The sequence below is a fragment of the Sebastes umbrosus genome, chromosome 6, assembly GCF_015220745.1.
Source record: "Sebastes umbrosus isolate fSebUmb1 chromosome 6, fSebUmb1.pri, whole genome shotgun sequence".
Lineage (NCBI taxonomy): Eukaryota > Metazoa > Chordata > Actinopteri > Perciformes > Sebastidae > Sebastes > Sebastes umbrosus.
The window spans coordinates 5658947-5684985 of NC_051274.1; the positions used below are offsets into that span (position 1 = coordinate 5658947).

Sequence of the window (26039 nt, forward strand, 5' to 3'; positions counted from 1 at the left end):
CCAAACCCGGAAATCTAATCGTCCAACGTGCGCCGTCGTCGCGGAATCATGACGTAACCTCGAGCTGGAGTTCAGTAACTTCAGTGTGTGTGTGTTACTGTAGAGTTTTTATGTTTAAAATAAAACCTATTTTATGGACTTCCTGCTCCGCGCAGCGGGTCCGCTTAACACTACCAATGTGAAGGTAGGCGACCTGTTTGTTGACGCTAGAAACGTTACCGCAGTGCAGCTTCTGCAGCATGCTGCATGTTGTCAGCTAGCGAGCTAACTAACTCAGTGCTGCTCTGTTGTTACTGCCCACTGAGCAAAAGTGAACCTTTCAACATTAGCCCGCTTTTAGACCATATTTATATTGAAAACATCAGAGACATAATGTTGCTATGCATCTGCTTCTTAACTAACCCTTAAAATTTGTGCCCGCAACGTTTTTATTTCCCTGGGTGAAGTGTTCTCTGGACTTGCTGAAGCACAAATGGGAAGTTTTCAAAATCAGTCAAACCGTTTGGCTGAAAAGTGAGTTTTTCTTATCATACTATATCTAGTATTTGGGCACATAGGACTGCTGTTTTTGCAATAGACTCTATTATATTTGGGGAAGAAACAGTATAGTCCCATGTGCCCAAATACTAGATATAACATTAGTATGATAAGAAAATGTCTGTATCCCAGAAACTACAAGGAGTCCAACCAAGTAATTGGCATCTATGAACTAATAACACGTCGAATATCAAACATATGCACACAAATGCCCTGTAAAATATAGTTAATATGGAAAACAGTTAAGAGACAATGTTAGCGCTCTTCCTAATTTTTGACTATTAATAAAAGTGTTTTTTCATGTGGTCTAAAATGTTTAAGTTGTATTTTTAGATGATTGCCCAAAGTATGTCCATACCAAATTTCAAGACTTTTGACGAATCAAAACAAATGCTGCAGCATTTTCCCTTATCATACTAAATATAGTATTTGGGCACAAATGGGTTCAATATAGTTTCAACTTTGTCACAGTGGGAAAATGGTTAATAATAATATGCCTTGCAGTCTCTGAGCAGCTGTCAATCACTCACAAACTCCGATCAGACGGTCAAACTAGGCAGCGCTGATTAAATATGAATCAATATTCTGTAACTGTAATGCCTATTTTTCACCTCAAATGTTTTCAGAAACATATTGTAGTGTACTGTTTAGCTGTAAAATGACAAAGTTTGTGACCCGGCAGCCATGTTGAGATCAGTTGAGGAAATACCAAGCACCGCCCACCAGCTGGAGCAAACTCTCGTATTTTACAGCTAAACAGTACACTACAAGATGTTTCTGAAAACATTTTATGCGAAAAATAGGCATTACAGTAACAGAATATGAATTCAAATTTGATCAGCGCTGCCTAGTTTGATCGGAGTTTGACAGCTGCCTCTGTTGAATGAACAGCCAATAGGAACGCTCTCTCTCTGAAATGACCTGTGATTAGCCAAAATCTCTCGTCATGAGATTTTCTAAAGCCTGAAAACACAGCCATGAGGAGGTGCAGAAGTCTATTTTCGATCAGAACACTTGACTTACAATATGATGAAAGGTTATAATGGATTTTTTGCCCAATGATGCCAAAAACGTCCTGCCTACTGCAGGTTTAAATATCATTCAATCAGAAAATCACTCATCATACTGGGTCAAATTTGTTTGTTTCCAAAATTTAAGAACAGCCAGTGGTGTAAAATAAATGAGTTAAATATCATCATAACAAGTTACTGGCCAACACAGACCACTGCAGATTTACTCTCAGTCAAAATGTAAATTATTTTAGCTCTAAGAATACATTAATTTCAGTTTCTTTTACAGTACTTGAAACATCTTGATTTTTCTTTATCTTATTCTCACATCTACCATTTCTCTTTCTGCACCCCCTCCTTAAGTGACCCCTGCTATCATGCCTCCAATCATGGCTCAGATCAGCGATCCAAAGATCGCATTTGCCTACCTGCGCCCGGCCTGTGTCCTCCTCACCCGAGCGCCCACTGTGACCAATGTGGAAACGCTGAACGCCCAGTTAAAAGAAGTTGACGATGCCACATTGCAGCAGCTCCAAGAGTACGTCCTCTTTCCTCTTCGCTTCGTCCTTAAAGTCCCCGGGCCCAAGAAGGATGAACTGGTGCAGGCTGTGGCTGAGGCCATGAGCCACGTCCTGGAGAACACTTGCGTTCAGAACTGGGAGACCCTCCGTGACCTCCTCTCAGAGCTTTGCCTCTGCCTGTGCTCTCCAACCGATCCCGGGAAACCTGCAGATACATCGGAGGAGGTGAAATCGGCTGTGCTGAGGTGCCTGGATGCACTGCTTCATGCTGCTTATGGCGATATAGTCTTCAAACTCTTTGAACCGGTTATGCTGCCCGGACTGGGAGCTGCCATATCACTACTGCTGGCTCTAGGAGAAAAGGAGAAATCTCGAGATGTACAGGCAGCAGCGTTGAAGTGCCTCCAGGCTTTGACTCAGCAGTGTGACTGCACTCAGGAGCATGTAGTCCCGTCCTCAGAGGAGAGATGTGCTGTAGGCAGCGCCATGGCTTCATTCTTACCTGGGATCACTGTGGCTGTAGCCAGAATCATCACAGGAGATCTGAGACACGGCCATGCAGTCACAGTCAGGGCCATCAAGGTACCATATCTCTGTGTTCCTTTATATTTCCTGGTGTGATGATGCAGTGCAGTAAAGTCATGCTTAAATATTTTAACTGCTGCATAACTTGTAACAAGCTATTTATGGTGTAACCGGTGATGTCTGTCAGGTTTTTATTCAGTCCTGTATTACACTGTGTGTATTTTGACGGCATTCCACACAAGTATGCATGGATTTATTAATACTAGGGCTGTCAATCGATTCAAATATTTAATCGTGATTAATTGCAAATTAATCACTCATTTTTTATTTGTTCAAAATGTACCTTAAAGGGAGGTTTGTCAGGTAATACTCTTATCAACGTGGGAGTGGACAAATATGCTGCTTTATACAAACGTATGTATATACAGTATTTATTATTGGAAATCAATTAACAACACAAAACAATGACAAATATTGTCCAGAAACGGTACTGCATTTAGCATAGAAATATGCTCAAATCATAACATGGCAAACTGCAGCCCAACAGGCAACAACAGCTGTCAGTGTGTCAGTGTGCTGACTTGACTATGTCTTCCCCCAAAACTGCATGTGATTATCATAAAGTGGGCATGTCTGTAAAGGGGAGACTCGTGGGTACCCATAGAACCCATTTTCCTTCACATATCTTGAGGTCAGAGGTCAAGGGACCCCTTTGAAAATGGATATGAAAGTTTTTCCTCCTTATTTAGTGCAACTTTGGAGCGATATTTAGCCTCCTTTTCATATGATGCCAGTATCTTCACTCTAGCTTTAAAGCTTAGTCTCCTACAACCTTGCTTGTAGAGGAAAGGATGTCTCATGTCTCCTAAAACATATTTCCGCGCTTCTTCTGTCCTCGCACAGTTTCCTTGCGTCTCTCCATGCATCCCAGGTGGGAGGGACTAAAACGCAGTGAGGGAAACGTGGATGCAATTAAGAGACTTGGGATACACCCTGTGTTACACTAATCAGTAGAGTGAGAAGGTGGTTCTCCATCAATGTGCAAGCCTATTGGCCGAAAAACAAAGAAATGACACATCATCAATAGAGAGGAGGGGAAAAATGAAAGGGGAATTAAATGGAAGTGAAGGAAATAGGAGATGAGAGGTAAACATAAATGATTAAAACAAAGATAAATATGATATAATGTGACTACTAAGTCAAGGCGGACCTAATACTTTCTTATGTACTGTAGGTCTACACATGATGAATTCCTAAATCTATAACTATAGTCTGATCCACATTTTTCTGGCTACAAATTGACCTTACCCTTCAATAGTTCAATATATTAAAATACAATTTTTATATTATATATGTCATAATAATATAAAAAAAGTATTTTAATATATTGAACTATTGAAAGTTAAGGCGTTTTGTAGATAATGTGTTTGTAGCCATGATCAGAAATATTTATGAAATATCACTTCAGGAACAATAGAACATTTTAATATATTGAACCTGACCCTGATGAAGACTTACAGTATATTGGTCGCAACGCGTTGGTCCTTTTCAACAGTTATTGCCATGTAAAATAAAAGCGTTTTAATTTAGTTCAAACACTACAGTGTTATTTTTGAGGGAGACTTGCATTTTTTTACTTTTTTGAGACCATATTCCATCCATGCAATGAGCCCTTCACAAGATTGATATTGAATCATAACCCCTGTATAATAATATGTATTGGATCGCCAGATTCTTGCCAGTTACAGCCTTACGCCACACAATCATCTCTTTCCACTCTTATTGTCGTTCAGGTTTGGTCCAGGACTGTGGGGCTCGTCATGGAGGATGCCCAGCTTCAGCCTAGTGAGCCCTGCAAGACTCTCTCAGCGGACCTTGGGAGAATCACTCAGCTGATTGTCCATCGGACACCAGACTGGGCGAAGAGCACGGCGGGGAAACTGTCCGTGCTCCTGAAGAAGATCATCTCCTGCACCTCGGCCCACCAGCACTGGAGGGTCAGACTAGAGATGGTGGAGCTGGATGACCACCTGCTGGCCAGGTGTAGCCAGTCACTGGGAGAGTGTGTGGGACCGCTACTGGAAGCGCTGGTGGGAGCAGTCAATGATGAGGAGCCCAGAGTCCAAAAGAGGTTTGATTTGATTGACACTTTTGTGAAGAAATAATATTAAAGCCCAGACTAGTGGATAACAACATGTTGAATGAAACTTCTCCCCTCTCCTGTCCTCTCCTCTAGGTGTGAAGTTGTTCTCAGGGAGGTGTCACAGAGGAATCAGAGCTGTAGCAGCAGCAGTGCTCAGACCTTCACTGACGTGCTTTCAGAGAATCTCCACTCTTTGGCCACCTCCCTGCCCAGACTGATGAGGACCTCCGATGACCAGAAGAAGCTGTTTGTCCTCAACGTGTTCCTGGGTTATTTAAAAGTGCTGGGACCGCTGGTCTCTGTGGTGCTAAACTCAGCTGCACATCTCGAGAGGATTTCCAAAGCCTTGATGCAGGTAATGTCAGCTGCCATTGTGTCAGATTATACTTCATATTCTGTTTGAATGGGGATCAGTCAGAGTTAGAGTTAAACAATCATGACTCCCCCTCTCTTAAAAGCCCAGTCTGCTCTTATTCGCTTGCGAGAAAAATGTGGTGGACCTTCGCAAAGGTAGTTCTCAAGCCGTGGGTAGAGATACTCAGATGGGGGGGCGATATATTTTTCGCGGCATCTAGTGGTGTGGTTGCAATATGCAACCAACCGAATACCCCTCCCCTCACTCCTCCCATTGCAATACTGCGGTAACGTGAGCCACCGAGTGCAAGGACTTGTCTTACTTGTCGTACTTAACCATAATAACACTACTTTAGGAGCAACAGAAATCAGACGGCAGCTGGCAGTACCACGATTTAGCACTCTGTGGCGCTCACGTTACTGCAGTTTCACAAGCACTTCGGAGAACTACGGTGGCCTTCAGGTAACGTAAAAATGTGAAAGGCTCTTTCTAGAGCAAGTGTTTGGTTTGTCCGTTCTGGGCTACTGTAGAAACATGGCGAACTCCGTGAAGAGATGTAGATGTGAAGGGCTCATTCTAAGCTAACGAAAACCCAACGATTCTTAGTTTCAGGTGATTATACTTGAATGAAAACCTAGTTATGGATATTATATTCCATTTCTGCTAATAGATCCCCCCAGAGATGTTACACACTGGTCCTTTAATCCACAGTCTAGGGAAGTTACAATTCATCTTAAATCACAAACTGTTAAAAACACAACAAACCCTCCTGTGTGGCTTTACAGGTGCTGGAGCTGGACGTGATGGATGTTCGCATTGTGGAGGAAAGGAGTTACGCCGCTACCATGGAGACGAGCTCGGGCTCTCGTGATTCCTACACCGCTCACATACAGAGGAAGCATTTCCTCTACTTCACAGACGAGAAGATATTCTCTGTGCTCATGGAGATCTGTCGAACATTAGGTATGAGTGCTGTTTGATATGAACGTAAGGGATAACACGATACATGTCTTATCCCTCTGCATACATAACAGTATTTTACATCTGCGTCAACTTTTTTTTAAAAGGAATATGACGAACTAGCTTAAAAGGTTTACATTTGACATTTTGTTTGACGGCTTTCCTCCCAAAACTACGACATGTAACTTTTCCCTCTGTCTATCTTTAGGTTACTACGGCAACATTTACCTGCTGACGGATCACTTCCTGGATCTGTACCAGCAGTCCTCCGCATACAGAAAGCAGGCTGCCATGGTGCTAAATGAGCTTGTAAGGGGTGCAGCAGGCATCGCCGTGGCAACAGAGGGTCAGGGTTTGAAGAGTCAAGTTCGGGGAAACTCTGCCACCCAGGAAGACCTGAAAGTGGCAGTGGTGTCTGTCATGGAGGAATACACCAGTCTGAGCAACTGGCACTTGATCACTGTCAGTGAGGAGACAGATGGAGACCGACAGGACCAGCAGGTGAGGATAGTTTAAGTTTATTTTGTGTAAACTTAGCCGGTACTGGATAGGATATTGGGCCGATACTGACTCAAATAGCTGGATTGAGTATCCGTGACAATGGGGCCGATCTATTCAATTCAATTCAATTCTATATTTATGTACTATATGCATTATATACTGGAATTTGAATTCCTGTTTAAGTTTTGACCAATTTGTTGCTTTTTTTTTTACCAAGTTGCTGGTGTACGATTTATTATTTTAATAATAACGAACAATTCAGTAAATGTATCTCTATATTTATTTGTTAGGAAATGAATGTTTAAGTCCAGCCTGATGTTTCCTTACACATAAAAGAATGATCCCAGTCACTTCCACACAGTGAGCCGTACAGCTTGTTAATCAGATCGGTCCTCCGTATCACCGGATACTCAAAGCCCAGGTATCGCTATCGGTATCGGGACTGAAAAAGTCGGATCGGTGCATCTCTAATTTTGTCCTAAATCAGAATTTTACTTTGAAAGAGCGATAACTGGTTGTTCTGTGCATTCAGCCGTAAAACCAAATGTGTCGAGTGCTCTTGGAAAACAGGGAAAAAATCAGGATAGGCAGGAAGGCAATCCAGGCACTCCAAACTATTAAAACAAGTGGCAAACGAGGAAGGAAATATATTTAAAAGCCTGTATTATAGCGGCTAAATCATTAAAAAAAAGCCAACAGGTTTCGACCACTGTAGGTCTTCGTCAGGGCATTCAACAAACCAACAAAGCGGATGTGGCCTGTTAACACTTTATATTTCTTTTGTTCAATCCATACAAAAATCTAAATGTAAGTGACTTCCTGGACTCTCCGCTGGTTGCCTGGCAACCTCACGGTGACGACAAGGCTCCACAAAGTCCAGGAGTCACTTCAGGTGGGTGTTTGTACTTTTAGACACAGCCAGGTTTAGCTGTTGTCCCCATGGATGTATTAAAAGAACTGGATACAGCGTTGGAGGCGGGACCCCGTTCATTCCTATGAGAGTTGCTCAATGGCGCATGAAGCCTAAATGGCTCGACTTCCGTCTGGAAAAGTACCCGTATCTTGGCGGATCTTGGGCAACTGGGACATGCGCAGTAGCGTCCGCTTGGTCACATGACTCGGTCACGGGGTCCCAACATCACGCCGTCGTCACGGCTTGCGCTCCAGCCTCGGTCTGGGTCTCACTCACATGAACGGAGGAAGAGAAATAACTCTGGATTCAGCTATTGGTGCATTTTACAACTTTAAAAACTAAATTTTTTAAATAAGGGCTATTAGAGTGTTCATACTGGGAAGTTGATTCACCTCAAAAAACATTATCCACTGAGTTACAGACATCTCTTTCCCAATGTAAGTCTAAAGGAAAAAGTATTTTTGGGCCCAATGCATCACGTGACAGACACGGAAGTTGCAGTACTGCCGTTTGGCCACTACCAAAGTCCGGATCGTCGACCGGCGCACTTCCTGGGGGCTTGGTTGTCCCCTGTTTCCAGTCTTTATGCTAAGCTAAGCTAACTGACTGCTCTGTCGAGCTTCATATAATTAGCGTAGAGACATGAGAGGTGTGTCAATCTTCTCATCTAACTCTCGTCAAGAAAGCAAATAAGTGCATTTCCCCAAATGTCAAACTGCTCCTTTAATGTTGTTTTAAGTTTCAAATTTGATGTGGCAATAGATTGTTCTATGGTCTATGAATATTGCATCATCATCAGCTCATTTTTTCTGATCATGGTCAGATCACTTCACTCCGAACAAAGAAAGATATCCACACTTCGCTCACAATATGGCCTTGGACTGACCGCTGTGTGCTCTTATACCTGAACAGACTGAGCAGAGTGTTGCAGGGGTTCAAGTAACTGCTCTAAACTTATATTGAGCTGACAGGCACAGAAAAATATTGCAGTGCATCCAACCAACAGAGGCCTGAAAACATTGGCAGTATTGTGTTAGTTTGTAGATAAACTTGCAGTTTCTCTTTGTCAGCTAAAATGTGCCTAGAGGCACACTGCCGAATGAAAAGCATTCTAAACACAGAAATATACACTAGTTAGAGGGAAGGTTTGGCCACTATAGAGACATGCTGTGGGTTTCTCCCTCAAGTCAAATTAATCAAAAGGTACCAAGGCACCAATTATTATTTATGTAAAATTAAAGGTACCCTATAGAGTTTTTTTTTGCCAAATTAAAGCTAACCTGTAAACTTTCTTTTTGTCAAATCACAGGTACCCTGTAGATTTTTTTTATGTAAAATCAAAGATATCCTTTAGAGTTTTTTTGACAAATTAAAGGCACCTGTAAAGTTTTTTTGTTTTGTCACATTAAAGGTACCCTGTTGATTTTTTTTGTGTAAAATTAAAGGTACCCTGTATAATGTTTTTTTGCCAAATTAAACTGAACTTTATTTTATCATAACAGCATTGACATGAATCTGTGTTTCAGTCAGTACACCTTCATCAGGAAAAATTCATTGAAATTAGTCTTACTTGATGAAGGCCTACCTGCAGAATCACTTAGTAAACATAATCCACAGTGTGCAGGACTGGTTATTTTCTCCTCATACATACAAAATGTCCCCTTATATAAACGTATTATCTTTATATTGATCTTTTTATGTCTATAATCTAAATCACTATTGAATTGTACAAGAAAAATTGTATGATGCAAGATAATGACATTGGTCTTCTGTGTTTCTGTAGCTGCTCAGCCCGTCCAGACTCCTCTCCATATCCAACAGTGATGTCGGCAACATTAAAGCAAACTCTCTCCAAGTGATTTCCTCTTCATTTGGCACCCCGTCTTCCACATCGTCGACCTCCGCAATCCACCAGCTCAACAGCAACATCTGGCAGCTGTGTATCCAACTCGAGGGCATCGCCTGCTTTGCTCAGGCACTGGGGCGTGACTTTCGTCCCATTTTGATGACTTCACTGTACCCCGTACTGGAGAAAGCCGGGGAGGAGACGCTGCTGGTCAGCCAGGCAGCGCTGGGCTCTATGTGGGACATCAGTAAGGCCTGTGGTTACCCCTCCCTGAAGGAGCTGATCAATGAGAACTCTGACTACCTGCTCAACGACATATCACTCAACCTGCAGAGGCTCAGCCAGCATCCACAGGTAACACTGACACAGTTTGGCATGTTGTTAGAACGCATAGTAGCGCTAGAAAAGGAGGAAGAATAAGAACTAAGGAAAGAGAGAGAGCATTTTATAGGAGAATTTAAGAAAGAAAGTGGTGTGCGCAAGAAGAGGAATTCAGTTATTTGAGGCAGTAGGATATTATCACCCTTTTTAACTCTCATCCTACCGATTGGGCCCGCAGACCCCAGAGGTATACTTTTTTCATATCTCACAGGTGCTTTATTCTATCATTCCATTTTGTCAAGACTTTGTCAATCAATTTGTTCCTAATGACTTCATATACTTTTTTGTGTTTCTATTTTAATCAGTGCTTTTTAAAAGACCAATGTAATGGGGTCTTAGGGGAACATCGTCAAAAGCTACCAATTACAGCCTATGCAGTATTGCCTATTATCAGGGGGGTAGGGCCACTCTGTCAGTCATTTTGAAGGAGACAGATGCAGCTCATGTGCTCATTTCCTCATGTGCTCTATGTTCGTTTTACACAATATGCAAATCAACCTTAACTTCCCAAACTAATAATAATCTTATTTTTAGTTTACATAACTAGTAATATTTTGAAAAATAAATAAGTTACTATTTTGCTATGATGGTTGTTTCTTACAGTAGTTTATTCTTGGGGTTCTACCCCAGTCGGTGGTCCTTGTATGTTAAATACAATGGCTGATAGGATGAGGGTTAAAGTGGAAATATAACAAGAAATTGTAACAAATGTAACTGGATTTTATAGTTTTATCAAAATACATTTGGATATTTCATCAGCAGATGTGGTTGCGCAAATGACTAGGGCGGCAATGAACAATTATTTTCATTGTCAATACATCTGTTGGCAATTTTTTGATTTAATCATTTAGTCAATGAAATGTCTGTAAAAGATAGGGGGGGGAAATGCCATCATAAGATGTCAGAGCCCGAGGGGACATCTTCAGATTGCTTGTTTTGTCCGACCAAAAGTCCAAAACACAAAAATATTTAGTTTTCAATACAGTGAATATTTTTAGAATCTTTGCCTGATAAATGACTTAAACTTTATATTACAATTGTCATATACATACAGGCACTTACATTAAATTTGACATCTGCATTTAACCCATCCTAATTATTAGGATCATTAGTTCAGGGTTTCTCTCCAAGACACTTGGACATGCGGTAGGAGTCGGGAATCAAACCGCCGTCCTTGCGGTTAAAGGATGACCCGCTCTAACCAGAGAGCCAAAGCCGACCCAAACAATCGATCAACTACTGTATCAGAATTCTTGATGATGATTTTATGTTGATTATTGACTAATCAGTTCGGCACTACAAATAAATAAAGTGGCATAGTAGGTGCTAACAATAAACACAGTGAACCCACAGTAATAGCAGTAGCAGTTTACATAATGAAATCATACCCACATTCATGGGGTACTCAGAAATGGGACATTGTTTTGCAAATCACAAGTAAGTATCAAGTTTTGACTATAAGGTCCAGAGCCAAGTTATGAGTCGAGATCAAGTCTAATACTAGTGTTTCAAGTCCTAAAGTAAAAGTTAAAAGGCTGAAGTCACATGAGGCCACAAGTCATTGGTAATAAAGTTCATTTTGTCAAGTCAAGCCTAAATTCATCAGATTCATGACTCGAGTTTGACTCTAGTCTATGTCTAGTCCACACCTCTGGGTTATCACCCAGGTGAATACTGTGAATGTGTCTGCATGGGTTTGCTGCGCCCTGAACATGTATTCCTTCATATTCCCGTCTCATTGCCCAGGCTCCACGGGTGTTGACAGTGATGTTGAGCCACTCTGACTGCAGCCTGCTGCCTCTGGTCGGGGACATCGTTCAGGATGTGCTGACGGCTCTGGATCTCAGCTACGACCACACGGCTGCTCTTTTCTGCTCTGTGCTGCACGCGCTCATGAAGGCACTGGGTGAGATTTCAAAAGTGATGTCGACTCATTTATCACATGTGGGGAGGGACCCATTGATTATATTGTGTATGTAACTCTACCATACCCATGCCATACTGTACCATACCATCCCACACTCTAGCATTCAATTCACCTATAGTCAAAACTAGGGCTGTCAAAGTTACCGTGATGATAACTCATACTGGCATCATATGAAACTAGAAAACCTAAGAAATCCATTGATACCAACCAATGTCATACTAGCTTGTCGTGAAGGAGGCTAAATATCGCTCCAAACTTACGCCAAATTTGGTGAGGAAAAACTGGCATGGCCATTTTCAAAGGGGTCCCTTGACCTCTGACCTCAAGATATGTGAGTGTAAATGGGTTCTATGGGTACCCACGAGTCTCCCCTTTACAGACATGCCCACTTTATGATAATCACATGCAGTTTGGGGCAAGTCATAGTCAAGTCAGCAGCTGTTGCTGTTGGGTTTGAGTTTGCCATGTTATGATTTGAGCATATTGTTTATGCTAAATGCAGTACATGTGAGGGTTTCTAGACAATATTTGTCATTGTTTTGTGTTGTTAATTGATTTCCAATAGTAAATATAAACATACATTTGCATAACGCAAGGATATTTGCACACTCACATATTGATAAGAGTATTAAATTCTTGATAAATCATTTTGAACAGATAAAAAATGTGTGATTAATTTGCGAATAATCACAATTATTTTAATCGGATGACAGCCCTAGTCAAAACATTTAAGAATAATTTACAGGTGATTTCTGAGAAGAAGTACAAGACAAAACTCTTGCTTATACCCACCTTTGCGTCACTCTTGTTGTGTTTCCTTTAGCGAGGTGGTTTCCCTCCAGTTGTGGTAGAACCAGTGAGTCTGCCAGACCCAAGCAGACCTCCCCTCAAAAAGAAGAAGCCTTCAACATCCGCCAGTTCCTGCTGGATCACCGCAAACAGCAAGAGCTGGCCGAGGGCATTGGAATAGAGGAGGACGATGACACTGAAGACCTTGGTAATACAGTATGCTGTCTGCATGAGGACAAAACAGGAAATTATATTTCCTTGCAGTATAGGTTTGGATGTTGTTGTAGAGGTTATATTAGATGGAACTTATCAGTAGCGTGAATAACAATAAAGTATGAAATATAAGACTTGGGTATTTGCCAAATCGATAAATCATCCGTCTGACAATCACTGTCTCTCCAGAAGTCCCTCCTCCCATGGAGGATGTTGAAGATATTGGTGGTCCTGATGTCAAAGCAGAGCTTCCCTCCCACCTCAGCATCACTAAAGATGTTATGGAGCGCTGCATTCATCTGCTGTCCGACCCAAGTCTCAGGCTCCGACTCAAGGTACTGTATGTAGTGTTGAAGGGGAACGTCGGTTTGGTTGATAATAATCCTATTGAGGATTGTTTACCATTGTACTGGAACTATTTTTAAAGGAACAGCGTGTAACATTTCTGGGGATCTATTAGCTAAAATGGAATATGATATTCCATAAGAATTGTGTCGTTAGCTTAGAACGAGCCCTTCATATCTACATAGGGAGCGGGTCCTCTTCACGGAGTCCGCCATGTTGCTCCGCCAGAGAAAACTGCCGTAACAGTTTTTTGCACTCGGCGGCTCACGTTATTGCAGTCTATGAAAGGGAGGAGTGAGCACAGGGATATTCAGTTGGTTGCAATCTGCAACCACACCACTAGATGCCGTCAAATCTTACACACTGTCTCTTTAAATGCATAGATAGATACTGTATAAAGAAATTACTTTTGTCTCTACGTTGAATGCTTTGTATTGATGTGACAAATCTCCCAGCCACACATGATACGATCATGAAGATCTGACTGAACTGATTATTTGGTATAATACGTAGCTCAATTCATAGTTTGCTAATGTGGTTGTCAAATGAGCAATGAGAAAGAAAAGACTCACTGGAAACCACATTAACCAAGTTATTATTACCAGTAAAATATAACTTAAATTCTTTAACAAGGCATAGCTTTTCTGTTTGTTTTTATAGCTTTAAAAACTCAAAGGAATTCATACTGCAGGAAATAAGTATAACCAATGAACTTGAACATCTATCTCATGCTTGACTGTTGGATCTAAGCCATAGAAGCTGTAGACAAAGTCCATCGTTATGCTGCCAGTTCCAGATTTGGTACCGAGGAGACGGCATTATTATAGGCAGCTAACAAGCTGACGTTATATAAGAGAAGAGTCTACAGTCGTACTAGCAGCTCTGTGAGGCTGTACTTTGGCACAATAGTGCTTTGAGCTAAATGCTAATATCAACATGCAGACATGCTGATTTTTAACAAGGTATGTTCACCATCTTATGTGCGTGTTAGCGTGCTAACATTTGCTAATGCACTGAACACAAAGTGCAGCTGAGGCTGATGGGAATGTGGGTTGGAAGAGTCACAGGATCACCGAAAAACGTTTGCTTCATTGTCTGGGAGCCATTAATATCTGAAGCAGATTTCTTAGCAATCCATCCAGATAGCGATTTAAGATATTTCAATCTTGATTAAAGTGTTAGACCGACTGGCAGGCTGTCATTGCCATCCCTAGAGCCCCTTCACCTGTGTAGCGTAAAACTCAGATGTATCAGTGATGAATCAACCGCTTCCTACTGAGAAACTAAAGCGAAATGAAATGAAAATAAACCCCACTGAACAGTTGAGCTGAAACAAACAAGTATTTCTTAAACATTGTTACCCAGGAGCTACCTATACATCACACATGTATGTGTGTATGTGTTGTTATTGTTGTTACACTCTGTGTACAAAAGGTAGATACGTATATGAACGGGTGTTCTGCGTGTCTCGGTCCTCAGGTATTGGACGTGCTGGAGCTTTGTGTCTGCGTACTGAGTGAGAAGGAAAATGAGTTGCTGCCTATGGCCCATCGCTGCTGGCCCGCCCTCCTACAGAGACTCACAGCTGACGACCCTCTAGCAGTCCTCAGAGCCTTCAGGGTAATTAAAACAAGTTTGTCTTTTCATTTACTGTAGTCGTGGTAGTAAGTGTTGAAATGGCCTTTTTCCTGAAAATTGTTAATGTGTCTGTGGATCATTTAATAACATCTGTAGATTGATAATGTGAAAGGACACAGAAAGTGTATTAGATAACTGTTTAATGTTGTATTAGATTATCTTTAGCACATTATGTATATACACTAACGCCACTAATTTCTTGAACGCATTAATGCAACTTGCAATTTTTAGGTTGTAGAGGGCTCAGTTTTAAAGGTAGAGTGAAGATACTGGTGTCATATTTAACTATTAAACCTAAGGCATCCATTGGTACAAACTATGTCATACTACGTTATTTAACCAAGGAGGTTAAATAACGCTCAAAACTTGGCATGGCCATTTTCAAAGGGCTCCCTTGACCTCTGACCTCAAGATATGTGAATGAAAATGGGTTCTATGGGTACCCACAAGTCTCCCCTTTACAGACATGCCCACTTTATGATAATCACATGCAGTTTGGGGCAAGTCATAGTCAAGTCAGCACACTGACACACTGACAGCTGTTGTTGCCTGTTGGGCTGCAGTTTGCCATTGATTTATGCTAAATGCAGTACCTGTGAGGGTTTCTTGACAATATTTGTCATTGTTTTGTGTTGTTAATTGATTTCTAATAATAAATATATACATACATTTGCATAAAGCAAGCATATTTGCCCACTCCCATGTTGATTAAATACTTAACAAATCTCCCTTTTATGGTGCATTTTGAACAGATACAAATTTTTCGATTAATTTGCGATTAATCACGCTTAAATATTTTAATGGATTGACAGCCCTACAATATACATTATGTGCAGCAACTGAACAGATCTGATTACATTTTTGACTAAATTAAAATAACATACAGTATATATTGAAATGTGCCCATATTGAATCAATCAAAAGTTGTGGTTTCAAGTATAGTCTTAGTTCATTATGAAATAGCTGTGATGGCTACTTTCGGCAGCGTATTTCATTGTTTGTAATTCTGTGAAACATTTTTTTCAAACTAACAAGACAGGAAAAATCATCAAATTGTTTGCGGGTTGTCTTCCCCAGAGCTGTCTTTTCAAATTATTTCAGAGAATCACAGAAGATGAAAGTGGCCCTCTACCTTGTTCCCTGATGAATGAAGATCACACTTGTTTGTGATCATTTCTCAAAGTACAGGTGTCAATTGATTCTCCCGTCACTGTGAATTAGTCTTCTTGTCAAAACCTGTCTATTTTTGTACCTTTCATTCATATTTTCCCTGATGAATTGACAAAATCCGACATAACTGGTTTGTAAATTGTCATTTAGTCACTCATCACTGCTGCTGTCAAACTGTGCTATGGTCGTCAGCTTGCTGCGTACATACTTTACATGCTGTGTCTCTGTGCCAGGTTCTGTGTACGCTGGGTGAAACCTGTGGTGACTTCCTGAGGAGGAGGGTGTCTAAAGAGGTTCTGCCCAAGCTGAGCTCCTCGCTGGTGCGGCAGGCTCCGATCAGCGCCAAGGCCGGACCCGTCTACACGCACACACTGGCCTACAAGCTGCAGCTGGCTGTGCTGGAGGGGCTGGGCTCACTGTGCCAGAGGCTGGACCTCGGTAAGTGAATAGAAACACAGAACACACAAACACACAGGTTTCCTAAGACACAACATACAGTATCACCTTGTATGATTATACATGGGATGATCTATAGTATAACAATGATCATACCAGGTCAGAAGTGGACATAGAACACTTGATCATGGTTAATCTTAGCCCTGATATGGCCACTTTCTTAAAAGCACAATGTTTAACAAAAGACGGGGGTTCTGTTTTCACCGGCGTTGGTTTGTCCGTTTAGAAGATTACTCCAAAAGTCCGCTATGGATTTGAATGACATTTTTTGGAGGAGTGGGGTGTGGCACAATGAACAATCCATTAGATTTTGGTGGCGATCCGGATCATGATCCAGATTTAGGAATTTTTTTAAGCATTCCAATCAGCCAGAACATTAAGACCTCTGGGTATAACACATGCGCAGTGTAACTGATGACGCGATGATGACGCATGACCCTGCCTCTTTCCTTCAGAGAGAGAGAGCGGAAAGTGGGGGGGAAGGGGTAACAACTGTAGAATCTGCATTTTTTCACATTAAACTCTGTGAAATTACAGTAGAGTTCGACCAAAGCGCACTTGGTGATTGTTGGAAAGAGTAAAGACGGTGGTTTAGGTGAGTTTTATTTTGTTTCTGTCCAGTTTGAATGAAGTGTTTGACGATGCTCCGCTACGTACAGCTGATCTCAACATAAACAAAAAATACACGTGAATGATGGCGCAAGCTGAACGGAGGGGGGGGCGGAGGTCTGCGCTCTCCATGTGCCATTCTAGTTGTTTATACATTTCTGTTTTATGCACAGGTTATTCCCTTTAAAATGTAGCTTAGTTTTGTTGACTTTATATTGAAACGGGTGGACGTTAAAGATTTTCTGCATCCAGCCAATAGGGCCACCTCATTTCCATGACTGTCAAAGATGCTGGCACAAACACTCACAGGACACAGTGACTCGTGCTACCACCAGATGGCAGTATCGTGTAACAATGAAAACCAGACAGGGGTACCACAGCAGCAGTTAGTGTATCTCAATTTGAAGTCATGATCCAGTGTTGCATTTTAAAATGTGATTGGGATAACTTGTATTTGGAACGAGGCTGTGGTTTTCACGACAGACACACTCCGATTTTTCATTCACTTGTTAAATCAGTATTGTTTTATTATCCCTCCTTTGTTGATAGTATACAGCCAACATCCCAGGACATCCCATGCATTACAACAATTACACATGCCATTTCCACTCATACAAAAAAATCACACAATACTCGGTGGAATTTCGTGACAAAAAAGCCTTCAGGCCGCGGCTGTGCTTAAATTCAACACATTTTTAAAGACGTTTGAACATAACTGAGCGAACAGGATGCCGCTGAATCCTTAGCTGCACTCTCAACAACTGCTGCAAGCAACTGTTCCCCCTCAAGCTCCATTTCACCACAATCAAGCAAGAAACACTGTTAAATCTGCGCAGCAATCAGCAAATCAAGACGCCACAGGAAAGGAGGACATTTAATTATTTAACTCGAAAATGTAATGTTTTTTTTTTTTGTTTTTTTTACAGTTGTGTATTTTGTGCTTGGCGTAGCTTCAGTGTTCTATCTGAATATGTTCATCCAAAGTGGGCCGGGGGGCTCAGTGCCAGTGTGTTACCAATGATATAATTATGAGCTGCTTGTCTAATTTTTCATCCATCATTATGTTCATTAAGCACTGACGTCCGTGTCACAGTCATACTGAGTTCAGGTTGCTCCAATTTTCCAACACTGCTGAATACTTGAGAGGAAACGCAGTACTTACAGTGGAACTAAGAGCATCTTAATGCTCCGTGGGATGTCTTTTCACCTCTATTTTGGGTGTCTTTACATATGTGTGCAGGTTTGAGTGGATGAATGTTTTTTTCAAACTATATAATGAAAATAACATGCTCATCTACAGTTAGAAGTGGTGGTTGCAATCAATGATAAAAAATCACAGGGAATATGGTCTTTTCATTCATCAAGTGGTAATCACAATCACTTGTACTACTCAAGGACAGTGAAGATGCAAGAAGTGGTTGGTGGGGTTGTAGCAGTGATAAATCAGTACATAGAGGTTTAATACAGCAGGTTCATAGGGCTTTTTTAAATGGCTATGATTCCGGTTGGAAAAAAAAAATGCAAAAAATCTGAGTAAGAATTAGATTTTATGATTTTATGGCGTGGCACTGACAATAAAAACAATCTGGAATAAATGCTCACTTGGTCCAGGCTGAATTGGCGGCAGTACACTTTTGCACTCCAGCCACTCACCACTCAGTGCTCTTCAGTCGGTGTCAGTGCTTTCACTTCTTGAGTTTCTAAGTGAGGTGCGAAGAAAAGGTGAGAAAAGCCATCAAGTGCACCGGCAGAGACGCCATCTGTACCCGTCTCCAATAATAGAGAAAATGTGACATACGCTGTTTGACTTCAGATCAAGTGGCACGTTCCTCTTTGGCACTGGTACAAATAAAGAATATTAGTTTAAAAATGTTGTACGCTGTTCTAAGTACGTACACTTACCTAAAACATTGTGTAACCATGGCAACATGCCAGGCTTGCCACAGGTGTTTCAATTTAAAACTAATTCTTAGTTCAAAACAACAACAAAAAATGTGAAAGCTCCTCCTGGGGGCTGCGCCTTGAGATCCTGTCCATGAAAATCACAAACAGAATCGGTGACAAGGGACAATCCTGGGCGGAGCCGAACACCCACTGAAAATATATTTAATTTTGTGCCAAGACTACGGACTCACTACCCCATACTCTCCCGCAGTACCCTGCCACGAGGCTCCCCAGAGGACATGGTCATAAGACTTCTCCAAGTCCACAAAACACATTGGACTGGATGGGCAAACTCCCATGAAAAAAAATCATATTTGCATGGTTTTGCTCACAGCCAATCACCGCAAGCATTTTTCAATTTAATGCGGCGTGTGATTGGCAGTTCAGTGTGCCAAGATGCCACCAAAAAGATCCATGATGGGTATCAAATGAAGTAGAAACAAGACTTGGTCCAAACCAAGTACATGACTGGACCGTGTACGGTCATCACAATTTGTGGCTACATTTTTACACAAATAGTCAGTGGTCATGTCTATAATGTTATATCCAGCGGTACATGTCCACCTGGTCCAGCGTCGAGACATGATGACGCGCTGCTCCACTCATCTGGCCATTCATACGGTGACGTACCCTATCGTGGAATGCACCTGATTGGTCCCTGGTTTTCTACTCGCCGTTTCAAACAGTAAACAACATGGCGGCCTGCTCGTAAACTTTCTATTATTCCGTCTAAACAATCCACCAAAATCTACTTCTGAAAACATTTTAAGTGAGAAATAGGCTAAGCCACTGCTGAATCTCATTTCATTTTATAACTCGATCGCCTAGTTTGACAGCTTGGTCAAAGTCTTGTGAGCTGAAACGTCACGCTGGACGGGCTCATTTGCAAAAGGTTGAGATCGCACCGGTGAGTGGAACCGCTGACACGCCCCCCCCCCCCCCGTGAAAATGTAAACAAAGGACTGTTCCCGCCTTTTCATTTTGAAAGAGCAACGGCCAATGAGGAAACTCCAACACTCGGCGGACCAATCGTGTGACTTCATCAGTTAGTCACTCAGTGACAAACTATTGCGTTTGTAGGGCTGACCCTCTGTGGTCCAGCCAAAATACGGTATCACATTAAGTTCTCTATAGGTATTGGTATCACTTTAAAGGTACTGGTATTTGTCCTGGTATTGTAATTTTTTAAACGATACCCAGCTGCATTGCTCCCCCCTTTTTAAAACTGCCAACCACCACCACTTATACATTCTGTTTTAAAACAACACTAACTAAGATTATGCTTTTCATTGGGTGCCTCTGGATTGTTCTTACATAATGATAATATCAAATTGTAAAAGTGTTTTCCACAAGTCTACAATGAGAACGATATATTTGTTACACAGCCCGGATTATATTCATTACAGAGAAAGCCACTTCTAACAAACCCACCTGCTTTTGATGTTATAGCACTTACTTTTCCATCAGAGGAAGTACATGTAGTCACATTCATACAGTAGCCTACATGTATAGTAACCCATTAGGTTGACCTCTTCTCATGGAACAATATTCCATCAGCTCATATAACACCCCTTCAGTGTCTGTCAGCTCGGTGAAAGCAGCAGCTCTGGTTGTTGGTGTTGATACCCTTGTTTGCCGCCTGTTTTTGTCTCCCAGGTTCCCAAAAAATAAAGCTAGCTCTGCAGCCACAGCTACACCATTAGAGGTGTAATGATACATTCAGCTCACAGTTTGGTTGGATATGCCATACTGGCTTCTCGCTTTGATATTAACACAGTATTGCAAACAAAATCAGGATAAAAACAATCTTGACTGAAAAAATGTTCTCTATATTTTTGAGAGGCAAAATGTTTTTTACTTAACTTTCACCATTCACCACAAAGTCTAAAACAAACAAAGAGAAAAAAGCAGCAAAATATATGATAATGGAACAGTAAACCTTAAACTGTAGCTGTGAGTTTTGCCGGTCTTACCTGTTAAGTCAGTGTTCTCCTACGGTAACTTCCAAAGCAAAAATATTAGGGCTGTCAACCGATTAAAATATTTAATCACATGATTGTCCATAGTTAATCGCATATTAATTGCAAATTTGTTATCTGTTCAAAATGTCCCTTAAAGGAGATTTGTCACTTATTTAATACTCTTATCAACATGGGAGTGGGCAAATATGCTGCTTTATGCAAATGTATGTATATATTTACTACTCAAAATCGATTAACAACACAAAACAATGACAAATATTGTCCAGAAACCCTCACAGGTACTGCATTTAGCATAAAAAATATGCTCAAATCATAACATGGCAAACTGCAGCCCAACAGGCAACAACAGCTGTCAGTGTGTCAGTTTGCTGGCTTGACTATGACTTGCCCCAAACTGCATTTGATTATCATAAAGTGGGCATGTCTGTAAAGGGGAGACTCGTGGGTACCCATAGAACCCATTTTCATTCACATATCTTGAGGTCAGAGGTCAAGAGACCCCTTTTGAAAATGGTCATACCAGTCTTTCCTCGCCAAAATTTACCCTAACTATGAGTTTTATCTAGCCTCCTTCGAGATAAGCTAGTATGACATGGTTGCTACCGATGGATTCCTTAGTTTTTCTAGTTTTTCTAGTTTCACATGATGTCAGTGTATTTACTCTAGCTTTAAAACTGAGCCCACTACAACTTTAAAAATGCAAGTTGCATTAAGGCGTTCAAGAAATTAGTGGCGTTAAAACTAATTTGCATTAATGCGTTATTATCATGATAACTTTGACAGCCCTAAAAAATAAAGAATGCGTGCGTGGCTCTGTCACTGTGATTACTTCTCACTGTGTGAAGTTTCGTTCTGCCTTGTCAACAGTCAACCCCTGATGAAAAAACTTAAAATTACGTCTGTTTAATGGGTTAATTAGTTGTGTGGTAAAGTCTCATCAGGACAAATTACCAAAGTCAATTAACTGAAAGTGATGTATTAGTTAGTGTAATCGACCACAGATAACTTTGTAAAACATTCACTGCAAGATTTTATGCCCCAAAGTTTATTTATATTCTCATGAACTATTTTGAAAAGAAGTCAGTAAATGTACTTGTTGGTTATAGGAACTTTTTGAGAAATTCCTCAATATTTTTGTCCATCTTTATATTCTTCCTCTATAAGTGTTTGGTGCAACGACAAAAATGTTAGGATGCCCTTCCTCCGTCTGTCCCTCATCATACTCGACCTATGTAGTAATTTCTGGTTTATCCGACATCTTGTAATCTTTACGAGAGTCACACAGTTTCTCTGCACCTTAATGTGTGTCTAGCTCCACATTATTGCTTATTAAACGGTGTTTTATACTATAATTCATCATGAAAATTAACATATTTCCAATATGAAGTTACTAACTTAGCAGTTATGATGCAGCTATAACCTCCCCGCATAACTTTCTGTCTTACTTTACTGTTCTGTTTTGATTTTTGTTTTTATTTAAAGGGGACATATCGTGCTCATTTTCAGGTTCATACTTGTACTTTAGGGTTTCTACTAGAACATGTTTACATGCTTTAATGTTCAAAAACATAATTATTTTTCTCATACTGTCTGTATTAATATACCTGTATTCACCCTCTGTCTGAAATGCTTTGTTTTAGCGCTTGTCTCTTTAAGCCCACCTCCCGAAAAAGCCCAGTCTGCTCTGATATGGTGCACCTTTTGTGAAGGTCATTCTCAAGCCGTGGGTGGAGATACTCAGATGGGAGGCGATATATTCTAATGAGCCTGCATGTGACATAGGAAGGGGAGCGAAATCTGTTCTTATTCCATAATGTGTGGGTTGGTAGACATTCCAGATACCCAAATGTATGTGCACAAGCACTGAAAAAGGGAGTTTTTCATGAAATGTTGCCTTTAAAGCAAGTGTGATTATAGGAGTGAAAATGTGCACCAGCCAGGGTATGGTTTGGTTTTGGTCCATCTTAACCACCCATCTTGTCTTCAACAAGTTTCCCATATGATTTAAAGGGGTACTACATCAAAATTCATACATATCATTTCTATGGTCTAGGAAAGTCCAACAAATATTAGTAAATATGAACAAATCTCTTCCAAATCCAAAAACTTGAGTGCTAAAACTCAAACTGATCATGTCATTGGATATAAAGTGTGGAGCTGCTCCATAGACAATGAACGGGAGACTGATTTTGTGGACCCCCCAAAATGGAAAAAAAATCCAAATGAGCTTTATTCTATTGTAGTTTTGTCAGTTGTGAAACAAAAAAATGTACCCATATACTCAGAACATTCCCCTGGGTGCTCTCAGTGTCATCGAGAACATCTCTCCCAATTCATTGTCTACGGAGTTTCTCCAGACATTATACCCTATGACATCACAAATTAAAAAAAACTTTTTTAGCACTCTAGTTTCTGGATTTGGGAGAGCGATGTCCATGTTTTCTAATATTTTTTGGACCGTCTTAGACATTAGGAATAACATGTATGAATTTTAAAAATGCATTTAATGTAACAGAGTTCTCAGACGAACTAGCACTGTTTTCCTTCTTGTAATGAAAACTGCTATATGAACTATATGCATTGGGCCTACAAGGTTGGGTCATTGCTTTACATTTGGCTTACTGATAGTTTGGTTGATTATACTGTAGAAACCATGAGCTGATTTGAGTGAAGACAACAATTGGCCAATAGCTTTTATTTTCTTATTAAAGGATAATTACGCTTCATTACAACTTGGCACCTATTTTTGTAGTTTTGGCCGTCATTTGTCTCGCTTATGAGAACATTATACTTGTACCCAAGTATTTGCTGAGGTCTGGGAAGACGCTGACATCGCTAAAATGTCTGACAGGGCTGAAAACACAAGGAGTCAGATGATTACAGGTTGTAACATTGCGTTCTTCATCATCTGTTAAGGTAAAGTTTCATTCATAGGTCCAATCGTTAGTTTAAACATGAAAACTTTTGCAGATTTAGCTGTCATGTGTGCTTGATGTTTAGCATTTGGCATGTGAGATGTTCTTTTTTTTATGACATGCTAGTGTCATGTGCTGGTAGTTTGCTGCATTTTGTATGTTAGTGCCACTAAACATGTTAGAGGAGCTGCTGATTGTTCTTTTGCCACGCAAGCTGCATGGCTTAAGGAATGGCAACAATGGCTGTTGTCACGGTGGGTTGGCTACTTGTGTTTAGTCCCGGTGGGCCACTGTGCTTTGTTGTGCGTGTACTAAAATACACTCAGTGGCCACTTTTATTTGGTACAGCTTTCTAATACTGGGTAGGAACCCCCTTTTCTCGCCAGAACAGCCTGGATTCTTCATTGCATGGATTCAACAAGGTGCTGGAATCTTTCCTTAGAGATCAGCCTCAAACAGTTGTTGCAGATTTGTCAGCTACACATTCATGCTGCGAATCTCCCGTTCCACCACATTCCAAAGGTGCTGCAGGGATGACATATTTTTATAGGCCAACCAGGAAGTTAACATCGCCTTGGTTCCCTCGACAAAAAGCCAATGGGATTTTTCCGTTGGCTTTTGGATTATTGCAGAAAATAAGCTCTGTGGCAAACAAACGTCTATGGTACTTACACATTTTGTTCAGTAAGATAATCTCCACAAATAAACACCACTTTTATGATTTTTGAAGCGTAAAAGCAATCGCTGGAAGTAAAAGCTAACGTTAGGCTATAAACGAACCACACTGCGGCCACATTATTTCACGTCACCACCAGTAAGCTAAATGCGGGCTAGTGTTCAGTGTGATGACATTTTGTAGTCATATTTAGCCTCTTGTTAGCAACTGCCTTTTTAAGACGAGAAAAGGCTTCAAAATTCACAAGTGTGATGATAATTGGCGGTATTTTATGTCGTGGAATAAAACGTGACAATCTCTTCAGCTTGTGTTAACCACAGACCTTATTTCAGGCATCTAACCAAAAACCCATTCCAAAAAAATCCATTGACTTCGAGATGAAGTAACCGGAAGTGCAAAAATGCTAACTCATTTCTGGGTTTTAGGACTCATTCCTGCAGCACACCGTTGGATTGAGATCTGGTGACTGTGAAAGCCATTGGGTCACACTGAACTCACTGTTATGTTGGCGGAACCATCTTGAGATGAAGTGTGCATCGATCTATGGATGGCTGTGGCTGAGAGGTAGAGCTTGTTGTCCACCAATCGAAATGTCGGAGGTTTGAACTACAGCTCCTCCAGTCCACATGTCCAAGTGTCCTTGGGCAAGATACTGAACCCCGAATTGCTCCTGTTGGCCATGCCATCGGTGTGTGAATGAGTATTTAGATTAGATCCTGATAGGCAGGTTGGCAACTTGCATGGCAGCCTCTGCCATCGGCGTGTGAATGTTTGTGTGAATGCTGACATGTAGTGTGAAGCGCTTTCAGTGGTCGGAAATCCATTTACCATCCATTTAACTGAACCTCTTCACCAAGTCTGCACACTTTTATGCAGAGGTGTTGCCACAGGATTGGCTGATTTAATAAATACACTGTCTGTGTACTTACATGCTGTCTTGTGTCTTTACATGATGGCAAGATTTAACTCGGGCCAAAGTTGAAAACCTTCAAGATTGATCATTGAGTGATTTTTCCTCTACTCTGGCAACTGTATTTGATGATTTTGGCAGATAGACCTGGTGTATCGTACATAAAGAGGTTGCCTTGTACAGTGCAGCTTTAAATAGTGGAAAAGCAACCTCCATCCATTGCATGATCGCTAGAGACTACAAATAGGCAACTGCTGCAACATTACTTCCTCACTTCAAATGTTTTAGTTACAGCCCTCATATTCCTGGAATGTAATCAAGTAAAACAATAAGTATTTTCTGTCACATTCACAAGAACCTTGTGCGTGTTTTTTTTTCTCACTGCCCCTTGACGCCGTCCTCCTTCATATCAGAAGGGGAGAGATTCAGAGTTTGGAGAAGGAGAGAATGTGAAAGAGCAGGAGAGAAACAGTCAGCGGCTGCAGCCTTACTCATGTGAATACCGATTTGGCTACAGCTTACCTCTGGGACGCCTGCAGCAAGCCAATTACCGAGCCTCAGTCACAGAGAGAGAAAGACAGAAACACAGATTGACTGAAGCAAATAATGCGTTTCAGCCGCAGTCCTAGCTTCAGCTCCAATTCCGCCCGGTTATTCATTTACCACGAGATCTAACAGCACATGGCCCTCTCCTCTTTAGTATTTCTCACTTCTCTGCCTTCCCCTCCAAGCACCTTGATTCCACAAAAGACTACAGGCTATGAGTGCAGCAC

At 41.1% G+C, this 26039-nt stretch overlaps 1 protein-coding gene across 5 annotated transcripts in view; it reads left to right on the plus strand.

The window, feature by feature from the left end:
- Window positions 1–25: 25 nt before the first annotated feature.
- tti1 (TELO2 interacting protein 1) overlaps window positions 26–26039 on the plus strand; it is a 37610-nt gene continuing 11596 nt past the window's right edge. For 4 of the 5 annotated variants that reach the window (XM_037771952.1, XM_037771953.1, XM_037771955.1 and 1 more), the window contains exons 1-12: window positions 27–184; window positions 1911–2650; window positions 4387–4724; window positions 4830–5091; window positions 5877–6054; window positions 6260–6552; window positions 9249–9665; window positions 11439–11598; window positions 12443–12616; window positions 12811–12956; window positions 14446–14586; window positions 16008–16212. In XM_037771952.1, the coding sequence (XP_037627880.1) occupies window positions 1925–2650; window positions 4387–4724; window positions 4830–5091; window positions 5877–6054; window positions 6260–6552; window positions 9249–9665; window positions 11439–11598; window positions 12443–12616; window positions 12811–12956; window positions 14446–14586; window positions 16008–16212 (3040 nt within the window). In that variant the 5' untranslated portion in view covers window positions 27–184; window positions 1911–1924. Of the gene's footprint in view, window positions 185–1910; window positions 2651–4386; window positions 4725–4829; window positions 5092–5876; window positions 6055–6259; window positions 6553–9248; window positions 9666–11438; window positions 11599–12442; window positions 12617–12810; window positions 12957–14445; window positions 14587–16007; window positions 16213–26039 lie in introns of all 5 variants that reach the window. The other variant, XM_037771957.1, reaches the window with a different exon arrangement.